At 57.0% G+C, this 12006-nt stretch overlaps 1 protein-coding gene across 2 annotated transcripts in view; it reads right to left on the bottom strand.

Moving 5' to 3' along the window:
• The window catches only part of VDR (vitamin D receptor), a 29080-nt gene that overhangs the window by 9945 nt on the left and 7129 nt on the right, over window positions 1–12006 (bottom strand). For both annotated transcript variants that reach the window (XM_027737317.2, XM_039389737.1), the window contains 2 exons: window positions 5110–5187; window positions 3466–3616 (listed from right to left, as the gene is read on the bottom strand). In XM_027737317.2, coding sequence (XP_027593118.1) covers window positions 3466–3616; window positions 5110–5173 — 215 coding nt within the window. In that variant the 5' untranslated portion in view covers window positions 5174–5187. The remainder of the gene's footprint in view (window positions 1–3465; window positions 3617–5109; window positions 5188–12006) is intronic.

Raw genomic sequence — 12006 nt, 5'->3', positions numbered from 1 at the left:
TGGATAAAGTTCCTCAGTGAGCAAAGCTCCTCTCTCCGTTTGGGAAGGTTTCTAAAGGTGCCTGGGTTTAAATGAGGTGATTTGGAACGGAGGCAAACCAAGCCCTGGGTGCTGCCAGGCTGCAAAGGCAAAGTGGGGATGTTCCCAGGGGAAGAACAGGACAGAGATGCAGCTCCAGGAGAGCTGGAGAGACTTTGGACAAGGGCCTGGAGGGACAGGACAAGGGGGAATGGCTTCCCCACTGCCAGAGGGCAGCGTTAGATGGGGTATTGGGAAAGAAATTCCTCCCTGTGAGGGTGGGGAGGCCCTGGAATAGATTTCCCAAAGGATGCCCCATCCCTGGAAGTGTCCAAGGCCAGGTTGGACGGGGCTTGGAGCAACCTGGGATGGTGGAAGGTGCCCCTGGCCAAGGCAGAGGGGTGGGACGAGATGAGCTTTGAGCTCCCTCCCATCCCAAACCGCTCTGGGATTCCGTGAATCCCGAAATCTGCCACCAAGTCAACGCTGAGTTCAGCACGAGGATGAGGAGTCTCCTGCCACAAAGAGCCCCTCCTGGGGCACTAAAACCCCTCTGCAAGACTGAGCTGATGGGGCACAACCCCTGCACCAAAGGGGAGGCACCAAGGGGACCCCCAGCCCTGACCGGCCCCATGCAGGGAGGGTATAAATAATATAAATATAAATATAAATATAAATATAAAATATGTCCTCGGGCTGCAGAGCCAGCAGCATGTAATTAGAGGCTATTTTAGAAAGGGAGATGCCAACAAAGAAGCTTTGCTCTCCCTTTACCTGACATGAATAAACGCTTGTAGGAAAATTAATAGAGGAGTCAGAGCCCTCCCTGACTCACCTCACGCCATGAAATCCCCGTTTCACCCAGCCACTGGCTCTCAATTTGGCAAACTTCAGCTTTTCCCCAGGGTTTCCCCTTTTTCCAAGATCAGCAGGACATCTGCTGCCCCAAGAACGGGGACAAACACGGCTCAGCTTGAGGGCAAGTCAGGATTTGGAGCTGAACGTCCCAAAAATCACCCACTTTGAGCGAAATAACTTGTGTTTATGAGCCTCTGGGGCCAGCAGGCAGCTCATCTTTTCCCCCACAGCCCAGGGCAAGGCTGGGGAATGCACAAACAAGCCGGAGAAACACGAGGCCCTCGGGCAGGGAAAGATGTCCCGCGTCCAAGGGCAGGCCAACATTATGGGTTTGGAATGAAAATTGCAGTTTAGGCGAGCCCAGGGCACAGGAGCTGCTTTGCTGCCCCTCCAAGGTCCCGGCTGGTGGCTCCCAGGGGCCCCCAGTGACACCAGCAGGGCTGGGGAGGGGCAGCCGGACCCACAGCGGGAGCTCACGACGTCTGGCTCCCGTGTGTGTTTTTATAAAGCTCCAGAACCGGCCATTTCGAGGCTCATTTAAGAATCCCAGGCTGCTAAAAATAACGAGGCTCCCTCCCTGCTCCACGCCAGCCCGAGGGTGGGAGCCAGCTCGCCCGGGGCTGAGGGGTTGGCAGAGCTCTGAGGTTGTGGGGGCTGCTCCTGGGGGTGGGAGATGGGGACAGAGCTCCCAAGGTCACCCCTTGGTGAGGGGAACTCCCTGGAGCTCTCGGGATGCCCACCTCGGGGGCAGAAAGTGGGGAAAACCTGCAGGAGGAACCAGGGAAGCCACGGAAGCCTCAGCCAAGGGGCCGTGGAATAAATCCCTCTGGCTCAGGTGCTGCTTCAGAGCTCCTGAGCAAACAGCAGAGCCCAATCAAAGGTCCCTGTTGCCCTTGGCATCACCAGTCAACTGGACTTTGAAGCCAGCAGAGCCGACAGCCTGTTTGTGCCCAGGGCTACGTGGGCCTGGAGGTGCCAATAAAGTCCTAATTAACAGGGTCATTAAACCCAGGACCTCCTGGGGGACTTTGAGCAGGGGGAAACCGTGTCCCAGGTATGTCCCCAAGGGAGGTGAGAGCCACCAGGGGGGTCCTGCAGCAGCTCTGCTGCCACCCCCACGAGCCAAGGCTCAGGTCCTGTCCCTCCACCACCCGCACGAGGCTCCAGGCGCGGCAGGACCGGTCCCAGCCCGGCCCAGGGAGGGGGAGAGTCACCTCACAGCCAGAGTTCACCCAGCAAAAGCTGGGAGACAGCCCCTGGGTTCAATATTCCCACGATATTCCCAGCTGCTCACCCTCTGCCAGCCCTGGGAGTGCCCAGAAATCGATACCAGGGCAGAGGTTTTTCTCAAAGATCCGCGAGCTGGGAGTTGAAAACCAGCGAGTGGACGCAGTGTGTTATAAACCCCGAGGCAGCAAAGGGAGGCACAGCTTCCCTGGGGCAGTTTTAGTGTCCAGGCTCTCCCAGCAGCAGAAAGCACTTCAATGCTGTGGCAGCAGCAAGAATTAATTAATTCAGGGGTTGAAAAAGGCGTGTAAAGATGCCAGTGTAAACAAGAGGGGAACACACCAAGACCTGGCTTGGGGAGAGCGTGCCTGGAAAGCAAGATTAAAAAGTAGCAAGAGCCTTAAATTGAAAATAAAGGCTTTGATTGGGGCATGAAGGGCTGGCTAGGGAGGAGAGCTTGGCACACAATGGTGTCTGCTCAGAAATACTGTCCCAGGTGAGGGTCCTGCACGATTCCAGGGGTGTGACAACAGAGATGGGGTTTGAGGGGGGGTACAAGAGCCATGTCATGCTCAGGAAAGGGGCACTGGCCATTCCAGGGGTCCAAAGCCAGCCTGTTGTCACCACAGGGATGGGGAAGGTGGCAGGGAGACCAGAGCAGAGCAGGGGAGAGCACCTGAAAGAAGAGTTTAGCAGCAGGAATTGGGGGAAATGTCGTGGTGACCTGGTTGGTGACTTCAGAGCCACCGTGGCTGAGAACAGGTCACGGAAAACTGTGATCTGTGAAAACCCCCAAATTCCTGCCAGAGGAGGAGTTATGGCTTTGCTGCAGAAGTTCAAGCCCTGCAAGAGCCCAGCTCAAAGGTGTAAACCGGGCCTTGCTGGTGCAGAACACTTGAGCAAGGCCCTTCCCAGCCCATCCCACGTCATCATCATCATCATCATCATCATCATCATCAGGTGCCTTCATTTCACCAGCAATTAGTCATTCTCTCGCTTGATGCAAGTGCCCTGGACTGCCATGAGGATGGGTCAGTCCTGGAGCATCGCTGGGACAGGGGTCAAACTGAGCCTTCACCAAAATGCTGCCTCCTCTTCTCCAGCTGAACACACCGACTGCCCTCAGCCCCTCCCCTCAGGGCCCTTCCTCACCCTCGTGGCCTCCTTTCAATGCTCTCTAATGACTTAAAATCTTACACTTTGGTGCCCCAAACACCCCAACGTGGCAGGTGCAGAGCAGGACAATCCCCTCCCTCACCTGACAATGCCCCCCCAGGCAGGACACGCTTGGCCCTCCTGGCTGCCGGGGCACCCCCAGGCCCTGGCTCCGCTTTCCAGCGCCTCGTTGCCGGTTCCTCTCACCTGAAGAAGCCCTTGCAGCCCTCGCAGGTCATGGCATTGAAGTGGAAGCCGGTGGCCCTGTCCCCGCAGACGCCGCAGATCCGCGGCACGTTCCGGTCGCCGTCGCCGGCGGGGTCGGGCAGGGACGTGCTGGCAGCCCCGGGCTCCATGTCTGGGGGGGATCAAAGCCAGGGGTTTATTTTGTCAAGCTGTTATCACAGCGATACAAAAAGCCGGTTAGATGCAAATAAAGGATTTTTGGGGTTTTGGGTTTTTTTTTCCCCCTCGCCTTGGCTTCGGCGGGAGGAACTCGCGTCCCCAACTCGTGTCCCCTCCGGCTCCGGGGGCTCCCACCACCACCAAGCCGGGTCTCACGGGATCACAGGGTGTGCTGAGCTGGGAGGGACCCACAAGGAGCACCTCAGCCCTGTGCAGGACACCCCAAACCCCCACCCTGTGCCCCAGAGGATCATCCAAACGCTCCTGGAGCTCTGGCAGGCTCGGTGCTGTGCCCACTGCCCTGCCTGTTGGTGTCCCCCCTAAAACCAGGGCTGATCCCCCTCCCCACACCCCACAGAACACACTCACAGCCCTTTGTGGGAGAGCTCCTACAGCTCACCCCACGCCCTGAGGGTTTCCTTTACCCCTTTTCCTCCAGAAAGCCTTGGGGGGGAGCAGAACCGGCCCTAAAACCCCAGGGCAGGAGGTGACACAGCCCAGATGCAGCAGAGAATTTCCCTCGTGCTCTGACAGGAAGCGGCACCAGCTCCCGTAAGTGAGAAAATAACCTGAACATGACTCAAAATGAAGATTGTTTTTTTTTTAAAAAAAAAAAAAATCCCTCACAGGGCTGTAAATGAGGGTGGGAGGAAATAGTGCTCCCAGGGCAGATCGCTGGAATGAGAATTAAACAGAGCTTTTAAAAGACTCTCCCCGGCTTGTGATATCCGCTGGCAGAAATCTGTCTATTAGGAACACTAAAAGCACCAGGCAAATAAAGGTTGTAAAGTCTTCCTGGTGCCGTATCTTGGCAAAGGTCACACCAAGGCTGTGGGTGCAGCTCAGCTCACCCTGGGAGCTCCCAGCAGCTCCTGTGCCTCAGTTCCCCCTCACAGAGGACAGAGTTGTCCCCTCAGTGCATCTCGGGATGAGAAATTTTGAGCTGATTCGGGAGCATCATGCAACCTTTTTTTTTTTTTGTTTAAAGCCTGGGTGAATGTTTTCTCCACAGGGGCTGAGGCCTCCCTGCATCTCAGCTGCTGATTTTGGCTAGTGCTGGACTTGCCCTGTGTAAAATACCCTTTATCGGTCACTCAGCAACTCCAGACAGCAAGTTTGGAGCAAAAATGGGTTGAGAGGAACAAAAGAGGACAATCCTACAATTAAAGTCTCACTGCAAAGGTCTTGCTCGACCCAGGGAAGCCTGGAGTCCTCTTGGGCCTTGCCAGGGGAGAGCAGAGCTGCCACACAGAGCCCAAAGGCTCCACAGCCCTGCAGCACCTGGAGATGCTCCCAGAGCAACCCCAGGAGCTTGGAGTTTCCTCCCCTGAAGACTGGCACGGCCAGTGGTGCTGGCACCTTCAGAGAGGGGTCCTGGTGGTCGGTGCTGCCTGGAGGAAGCTCCCAGGAAAAGACAGACCCAACCCCGAGGAGAACATCCCGTACCTGGATCTGGAAAATACGCCATGCTCCGCTGCTGCACGTCCCAGGAGCTCTGGAGCTGGGACATGGAGCCACCCACACCTAAAAAAAGGCAGACAGGACACGAGCTGAGCCAGCCCCAGACCTTCCCGAGGTCGGTGACTCAAGGAGTGTCTGAGTGTGCCCCGGTCCCGCTCCGGCCCCTCAGAGCACCGTGTCCGGGGTGGGGTGATCTCCCAGATAATCCTGCCAGCTCAGGTACCACTTGTCTGGTTCCCACACCACCTCCTCAGCCCAGATCCAGGAGGAGATATCCCAGCTCCCAGCCACCCTCTCTGCGTGCTGGGGTTGCCACGGGAGCCCGAGGAACACGGTGGAGAACAAAGGGGCACAGGAAGGGGAGAGGAGAGTGAGAGGTGCTCCAGAGGTGTTTCTTTACCTTCAGGAATAATTTCCTATCGATTTAAATCTCACAATCCAGCTTGTTGAGCGCGGGGGGCTCGAGGGGAGGCAGAGCTGGGTGGCTGCTGCAAACACAGCAAACTCATTCCGTGCCCACTGAAAACCTGTGGAATCACCTGGGCATCCCAAGGGGAAGGTTTTGCCTCCCTTTCCACATCATTTTGTTTTTTCAGCAGCTCTGGGAAACGCCACGCTGAAACAACCCATTTTTCCCAGGGTGCCAAGAAGGCTGGGACAGAGGCAGGAAAAAGCTTTTCTCAGGGTGCTTTGCCTTCCCTGAGCTCCTCCTCGAGCTGGGGGTGACCTGTTCTCACACCAGGCGATGGGTTGGTTCGGTCCCTCGGGTCACCCCCGTGTCCAGCACGAGCTCAGAGACCCAAAGGATGATGGTGCCACAACGCAGGGCCAAGGCAAGGGGAGAAACCCACATCCCATGGGCAGGCAGCTCATCACACCGGCCTCAGCTGAGGGGTTTTGTGTCCCCCCCGAGCGCTGTGCTGGAGGACAGGGCCAAGAGACACCTTGGGAAAACACCTGCTGAGCACCTGGATGGGAACCTGCTCCCTTGGCCATGCAGAGCATCTCTCCACGCTGATGGCACCCAGAAAACCTCTTTTTTTTCTGGTTTAAAACCTGGCTGAATGTTGTCTCCACAGGGGCTGAGGCAGCTGCTGCCTCGCTGCATCTCAGCTGCTTTCAAAAGGCTTTGGCAGGTGCTGGACTTGCCCTGTGTAAAATACCCTTTATCAGTCACTCAGCAACTCCAGACAGTGAGTCTGGAGCAAAAAGGAGTTGGGGGAAAAAAAGAGGACGACCCTACAACTAAAATCTCACTGCAAAGCTCTTGCTTGACCCAGGGAAGCCTGGAGTGCTCTTGGGCCTTGCCAGGGGAGAGCAGAGCTGCCACACAGAGCCCAAAGGCTCCACAGCCCTGTAACCCTGGAGATGCCCCCAAAGCTGCTCCAGGAGCTTGGAGTTTCCTCCCCTGAAGACTGGCACGGCCAGTGGTGCTGGCACCTTCAGAGAGGGGTCCTGGTGGTCGGTGCTGCCTGGAGGAAGCTCCCAGGAAAAGACAGACCCCCTCCCAGGTGTCCCCCTGCCTCGTCACACCTCCAGCTCTGGGGTGAAAAAGCAGCAGGTGGTTTGGTGGTGATGCTCTGTGCCAAATGCAATTCCCACATGGATGACGGGGCTGCTTCGACCATCTCCAGCTTCTTGGGAAATGTTACTCAGCCCCGGGATGGAAGCGACGTCAGAGCGCGGGAGGAGAGACAGGGGAGTTTCCCTCCACCCCCAGGAAAGGTTGCTCAGTCATTAAACCTGACATTTAAGCCTTCACTTCTTGGAAGTGAAGCAGAATAATTAAGTGTTCGAAGGGCTCAGCTCTTCCCAGCAGCACCAGAGAGGCCAAACCAGTTTCGGGGCTGCTGAGAGCGAAGTCGCAGCCGCCCCGTTGTCGCCCCAGCGAAGCCCCACACGGGGCTGGAAGGACCAGGCTGGGGGCTGAAATCCCAGTGAAGCCTGTGAAATCCCAGTAAAGCCTGTGAAATCCCAGTAAAGCCCGTGAAATCCCAGTAAACGCTGTGAAATTCCAGTAAAACCTCCCCACGTGCTGCCACGGGCTCTGCGGGAGAGGCCGCTCGCTCCCAGGGAGGGTTTTGTGCTCCCCCGGCTCACACTCAATTAACACCACGCAGCCAAAACAACACGATGCTCCTCAGCCTCTCAGCGCCTCTGGCAACGAATTTGCCTTTTTTTTTTAAAAAAAACAAAAAAAAAAAAAGCTTTTTTTTCCAGTCAAAATTGGCCCATTCATAAGACGCGGCTGCGGCACTCGAGGAACCCTTTTCCCCCTCAAAAAAGACAATTAAACCATTTCCTTCTGGAGCTCCCCAGAGCCCTGTTATTGAGCTGCTTTCCATGAGATTTATTAGGCAGCGGACCGACAGCTTTCTGGGAAAAAAAGTGGGAGTTCCCAGAGCAGCTCAGCACCAGCCTGTGCAGGGGAAGCTCCCCGGGTTGCCACATCCCTCGTGCCACCCCTCACCTCCGCTCCTAGGCTGGAAGAAACACTTTTTTTTTTCCCTGCAAGACCTGGAGTGGCTGCAGCTTCCCGGGAGCTGGGCAAGACCTGGCAAGGGCTGGTGGTGCCACGGGACCGGCAGGTTTTCGTTCCCTGACGCAAGTCAGCTCATGCCACCCCTTCCCCCGTGGATTTGATTAGGGGTGAAACCCTCCCCTCACGCCCCCAGACCACGGGCAGAGGCTGCTCCGTGCCAGGCACATCCACGCAGGCATGGAAAGGTGACAATTCCCACCCCCAGGGAGCCCAGACACTCCCAGCCTGCCCCAGTGTGAGGACCAAAGGAGCCACAAACATCACTGTCAGGAAGGTCGGAAAGACTTAAAGAGAAAAAAAGAATCCCTCTCGGAGGAACGGGAGCTAATCTCATTCCCTGGGAGGAATCAAGCCCTTGGGGGCTCCCTAAATGTTCTGTGGGGTGGGAGTGAGTGAGCCTGGGGACACACTGAACCTGATTACAGCCACCAGTGCTCCCAGTAATGTGGTTAGGAAGGAGCAGGAGCAGCCACAGCCCCCGGCAGCGAAGATCAAACAGCAGAGCAGACAGAGCAAGGTGTGCTCTGAGCCCTCTGAGACCCCCCAGCAGCACAGGGCCCCCTCACTGCCACCTCCAGAGTCTGGGAAACCAGAAGGGAAGAGAGGGACAGTCCCCAAATAGCCAGGTTTGGGTTTCCAGGATCATCGACGCAGCGATGCCGCCCTTCCTGACTCCTTTGTAAAGGGTGATTGGATATTTCTCTACAGATGATTCGATATTTCTGTACAGATGATTAGATATTGGGAAGAAATTCCTCCCTGGGAGGGTGGGGAGGCCCTGGCACAGGTTGCCCAGAGATGCTGTGGCTGCCCCTGGATCCCTTGAAGAGTCCAAGGACAGACTGGAGCCACCTGGGATAGTGGAAGGGTTTGGAACAGGATGATTTTTAAGGTCCCTCCCAACCCAAACCACTCCATGATTCCACGAGCTGGTTTAGATGAGATATTAGGAAGAAATTCCTCCCTGTGAGGATGCTGAGGGGATGGGATGGATTTCTCAGAGGAAGCCCCATCCCTGGGAGTGTTCAAGGCCAGGTTGAAGCAACCTGGTCTAGTGGAAGTTGCTCCCTGCCCACGGCAGGGGTGTGGGACTGGGTGGTCTTTAAGGTCCCTCCCTTCCCAAACTACTCTCCAAGAGGTGTCAGAGCCACCAGGAGACCCTGCAGGGGCTGCAGACCCTGCAAACACACCCAGCCTCCCCCATCCAAAGGCACAGGGACTCATCCCCCAGCAAACACAGGCGGGGCAGGTGAATGTGCTGCTCCCTCTCCAAGACAGGAGCTGGGGGCTGGAGTCCAGGCACAAATTCCATCCAACCTGGATGGGAAAAGCCTGTTCAACGACCTGGGAGAGGGGCCAAGGGAGCTGGGGCACGGCAGGAACACGAGGGCCACGGGGCAAACCCTCGGCGCCTTTGCCGGGCAGAAAAACCACCCGGCCCTTTACAAACCCTTTACAAACCCTTTACAAACCCTTTACAAGCCCTTCTCTGCCACATTAGCAAAAGATCTCTGTAAGATCTCACGACGCAATTAGGCAACAAACCCTTACGTGTGCAGGTAAAAAGCAGAAAATATTTGCAAGTGCTGTTGCCCCGACTGGAAGGAACGAAGTAAACAGATTTCCAGATTACGGCTCGGGCACCGCTTCAAAAGTGCCTCCAACCTGACTCCTCGCTGGCACCACATTTGTCACTCAAACCACAGAAATCAAACAGAGCCCTCGCTCCTCGAGCCCCCTGGACCTGTGAGCCACGGGAGGCCCCCCTGGCACCTCGGCTGGATTGCTGTGACAAGGGATTTTTTTGCGGGAGCGACGCGTCCTTTGTCAAACTGCCCTTCAACAAAGAAATGAAAGCAACTTTTCACGCGGCAGCAACGCTGACAGGGGGCTGGCAGAGCTTCCCTTGGCGCATCTTCGCTGTGTTGGGGCTGTTTTTGGCTGGCCATGGGAAGAGGGAAAGGGGAAATTCAGCCCCAGCCCGGCTCGGGCTCTGCCCTCATTCCGCCCCACGAGCCGTGCACACACATCCTCCCTGGACCAACTTGATGCAAGAGCTTGCAGACACTGGGGCAGGTCTCGAGACCTTTTGCCAAGCAGGATGAGCAAGCCTGGCACACCCCAGCCCGAGCAGAGGCCACTGGCACCGATAAGAGCACCAACCCAGGGAAGTCTCAGTTGCGGCATAGCAGGAGCGCCCACAGACCCCTGGCCCTGCCCTGGGGAGCAAACACAGCCCAGGAGACAAGAGCCAGCCTGAAACACGGCCAGTTCCAACGCTGGTGAGGGGCCTGTGGGCACCACAGCATGGGAACTGGGGAGAAACCAGCACTGGGAAGGGTGGAGCATCCTCCGGCGTGGAGTCACCGAGGGCTCCGTCGGGATTTTGGGTTTCCTGAGTGGGCTTTTCAGTAGAGCTCCTGACTGGGGGCTCTTCCTCCCTGTGTGAACCCCCCTCTGTGGGGGAAATGGCACGAAGCTGGGTTGGGTTGGATATTAGGAAAAGGTTCTTCACCCAGAGGGGGGAGGAACATCCACGCTGGGCATGGAACAGGGTCCCCAGGGCAGCGGTCACGGCCTCAAGGCTGCCAGAGCTCAGGGAGCATTTGGACAATGCTCTCAGGCACAGGGTGGGATTTGGGGGCTGTTCTGTGCAAGCCAGGAGTTGGACTCGATGATCCTTGTGGGGGCCCCTTCCAGTTCTGGATATTCTGGGATGGTCCTTTGGAACCAGCTCCCAAACAATCCCTGACCACACACAAGGCCCTAAACCTGCCCCTTGACACCCCCACGGAGCGAAGGGGCTGCTGCATTTCAACCTTCCACGTTCTGCTGCTCCAGAGGTAAAGCCAGGAGAGCCAGGAGAGGGAAGGGTGAAGGTTTGCCAAGCGATGGAGCAAAGAGCAGGGCAGATCAAACGTGCCCGTGCCAGGGCACCCCGGGACGGGCACAGCAGGGGGAAAAACCAGCCTGGCAACTCATGAGCTCCCAGCCCTGGCAAAGCTGAGTTCAGGCACAAGAGGGGTGGGGGTCCCAGGTGTTGGATGAGGCCAGCCATGGGATTTGGGCTCCACAGACCCCGTTATCCTCTCCATTCCAGCCGTCCCCCTGGGGCTGGCACTGCACACAAGTCAAATTTAACCATTGGATTGACACCCCCCTGTGCCTCAAATGGGACAGGGCACAGCCCACCACCCCACTGAACACACCCTGGGGGAGGAAACCCCAACTAACCACACAGGTTCCTGCTTTTCCAGGGATTCTCCCAGCAGAGATCCCCGCCTGCAACCCCACAGTCTTTCCACCGAGGCAAGAGGCCTCGTGCCTCCCAGTCCATGAGCCACGGACACACAGCAACCCTTTCCCAATGCATTAAGGCTGAACAACAGCCTAAAAAGTAGCCAGGGATCCCTGGGGAAGGCCACGGGTGCCTCATTTCCTGAGCAGCCGCGGGAGGATGTTGGTCATGAAAGCCGTGGCTGGTTCCCTTCCACTCGGAAGCTGCTGCCTGTGTTTGTGGTTTAGGGGAAAAGGCAGCTGGGAGATGTTAGGCTGGACTAACTCAGCAGAGCTGCATTTACAGCCAGAGTTCCACACTCTGGGCCTACAGCCCGTTGCACTGGTGTCCGTGTGTCCCCGTGACCCAGGGCTGGAGCGGCTGCTGGAAGGGGACGATCCAGCTTTGAGGTTTCCAGGGGCACAGGAAGGATCCGGCCCCATCCAGCCCCCCTGTGACTCACCAAGGCAGCCTGCAGGGTGCCCTGCCTGGATTTAGGGGAACCAACCTCTCCAGGCACCCCAAATTCTCATCCCTACGAAGCCACAGCAGGTCCCAGGCCCTGGCACGGCTGGCCCAGGGCAGCGGTGGGGTCACCACCCCTGGAAGTGCCACCACCCCATGGATGTGGCACCTGGGGACATGGCCAGTGGTGACCACGACAGTGCTGGGGCAGCAGTTGGACTCAATGATCTCAGAGGGCTTTTCCAGCCTTAATATTTGATATTAAGCTTTAATATTTACAATTTTACGTTTCTGGAGCAGGAAGGGGACGCTGCAGAGAGCTCCCTGAGAGCTGCTCTGGGAGACACTGCTCATGCTCTCAGCCAGCACTGACCCTGCCCTGAGTGTTCATTAGCTCAGGAGAGAAGGAGGGACAAAGTACAGAAAGAGTTTGCCCCCCTGAGGGTTTTTTTCCATGTTTTATGACTTCCCACAGGCTGGGGCAGCTCAGCCTGAGCCTCACCCACAGGGCCCTGACTAAGCTGCTTCTGGGACCTACCAACGAAAAACATCCCAGAGAAAATGAAAAGCAAGTCTGGAGCTACCAAAGGCACTTGAG

Source organism: Pipra filicauda, unplaced genomic scaffold (assembly GCF_003945595.2).
Source record: "Pipra filicauda isolate LSUMZ 115617 unplaced genomic scaffold, ASM394559v2 scaffold761_size107259_pilon, whole genome shotgun sequence".
Classification (NCBI taxonomy): domain Eukaryota; kingdom Metazoa; phylum Chordata; class Aves; order Passeriformes; family Pipridae; genus Pipra; species Pipra filicauda.
Note: the sequence above shows the minus strand (reverse complement) of the source record. Positions and strands in the feature narration are given on the sequence as shown.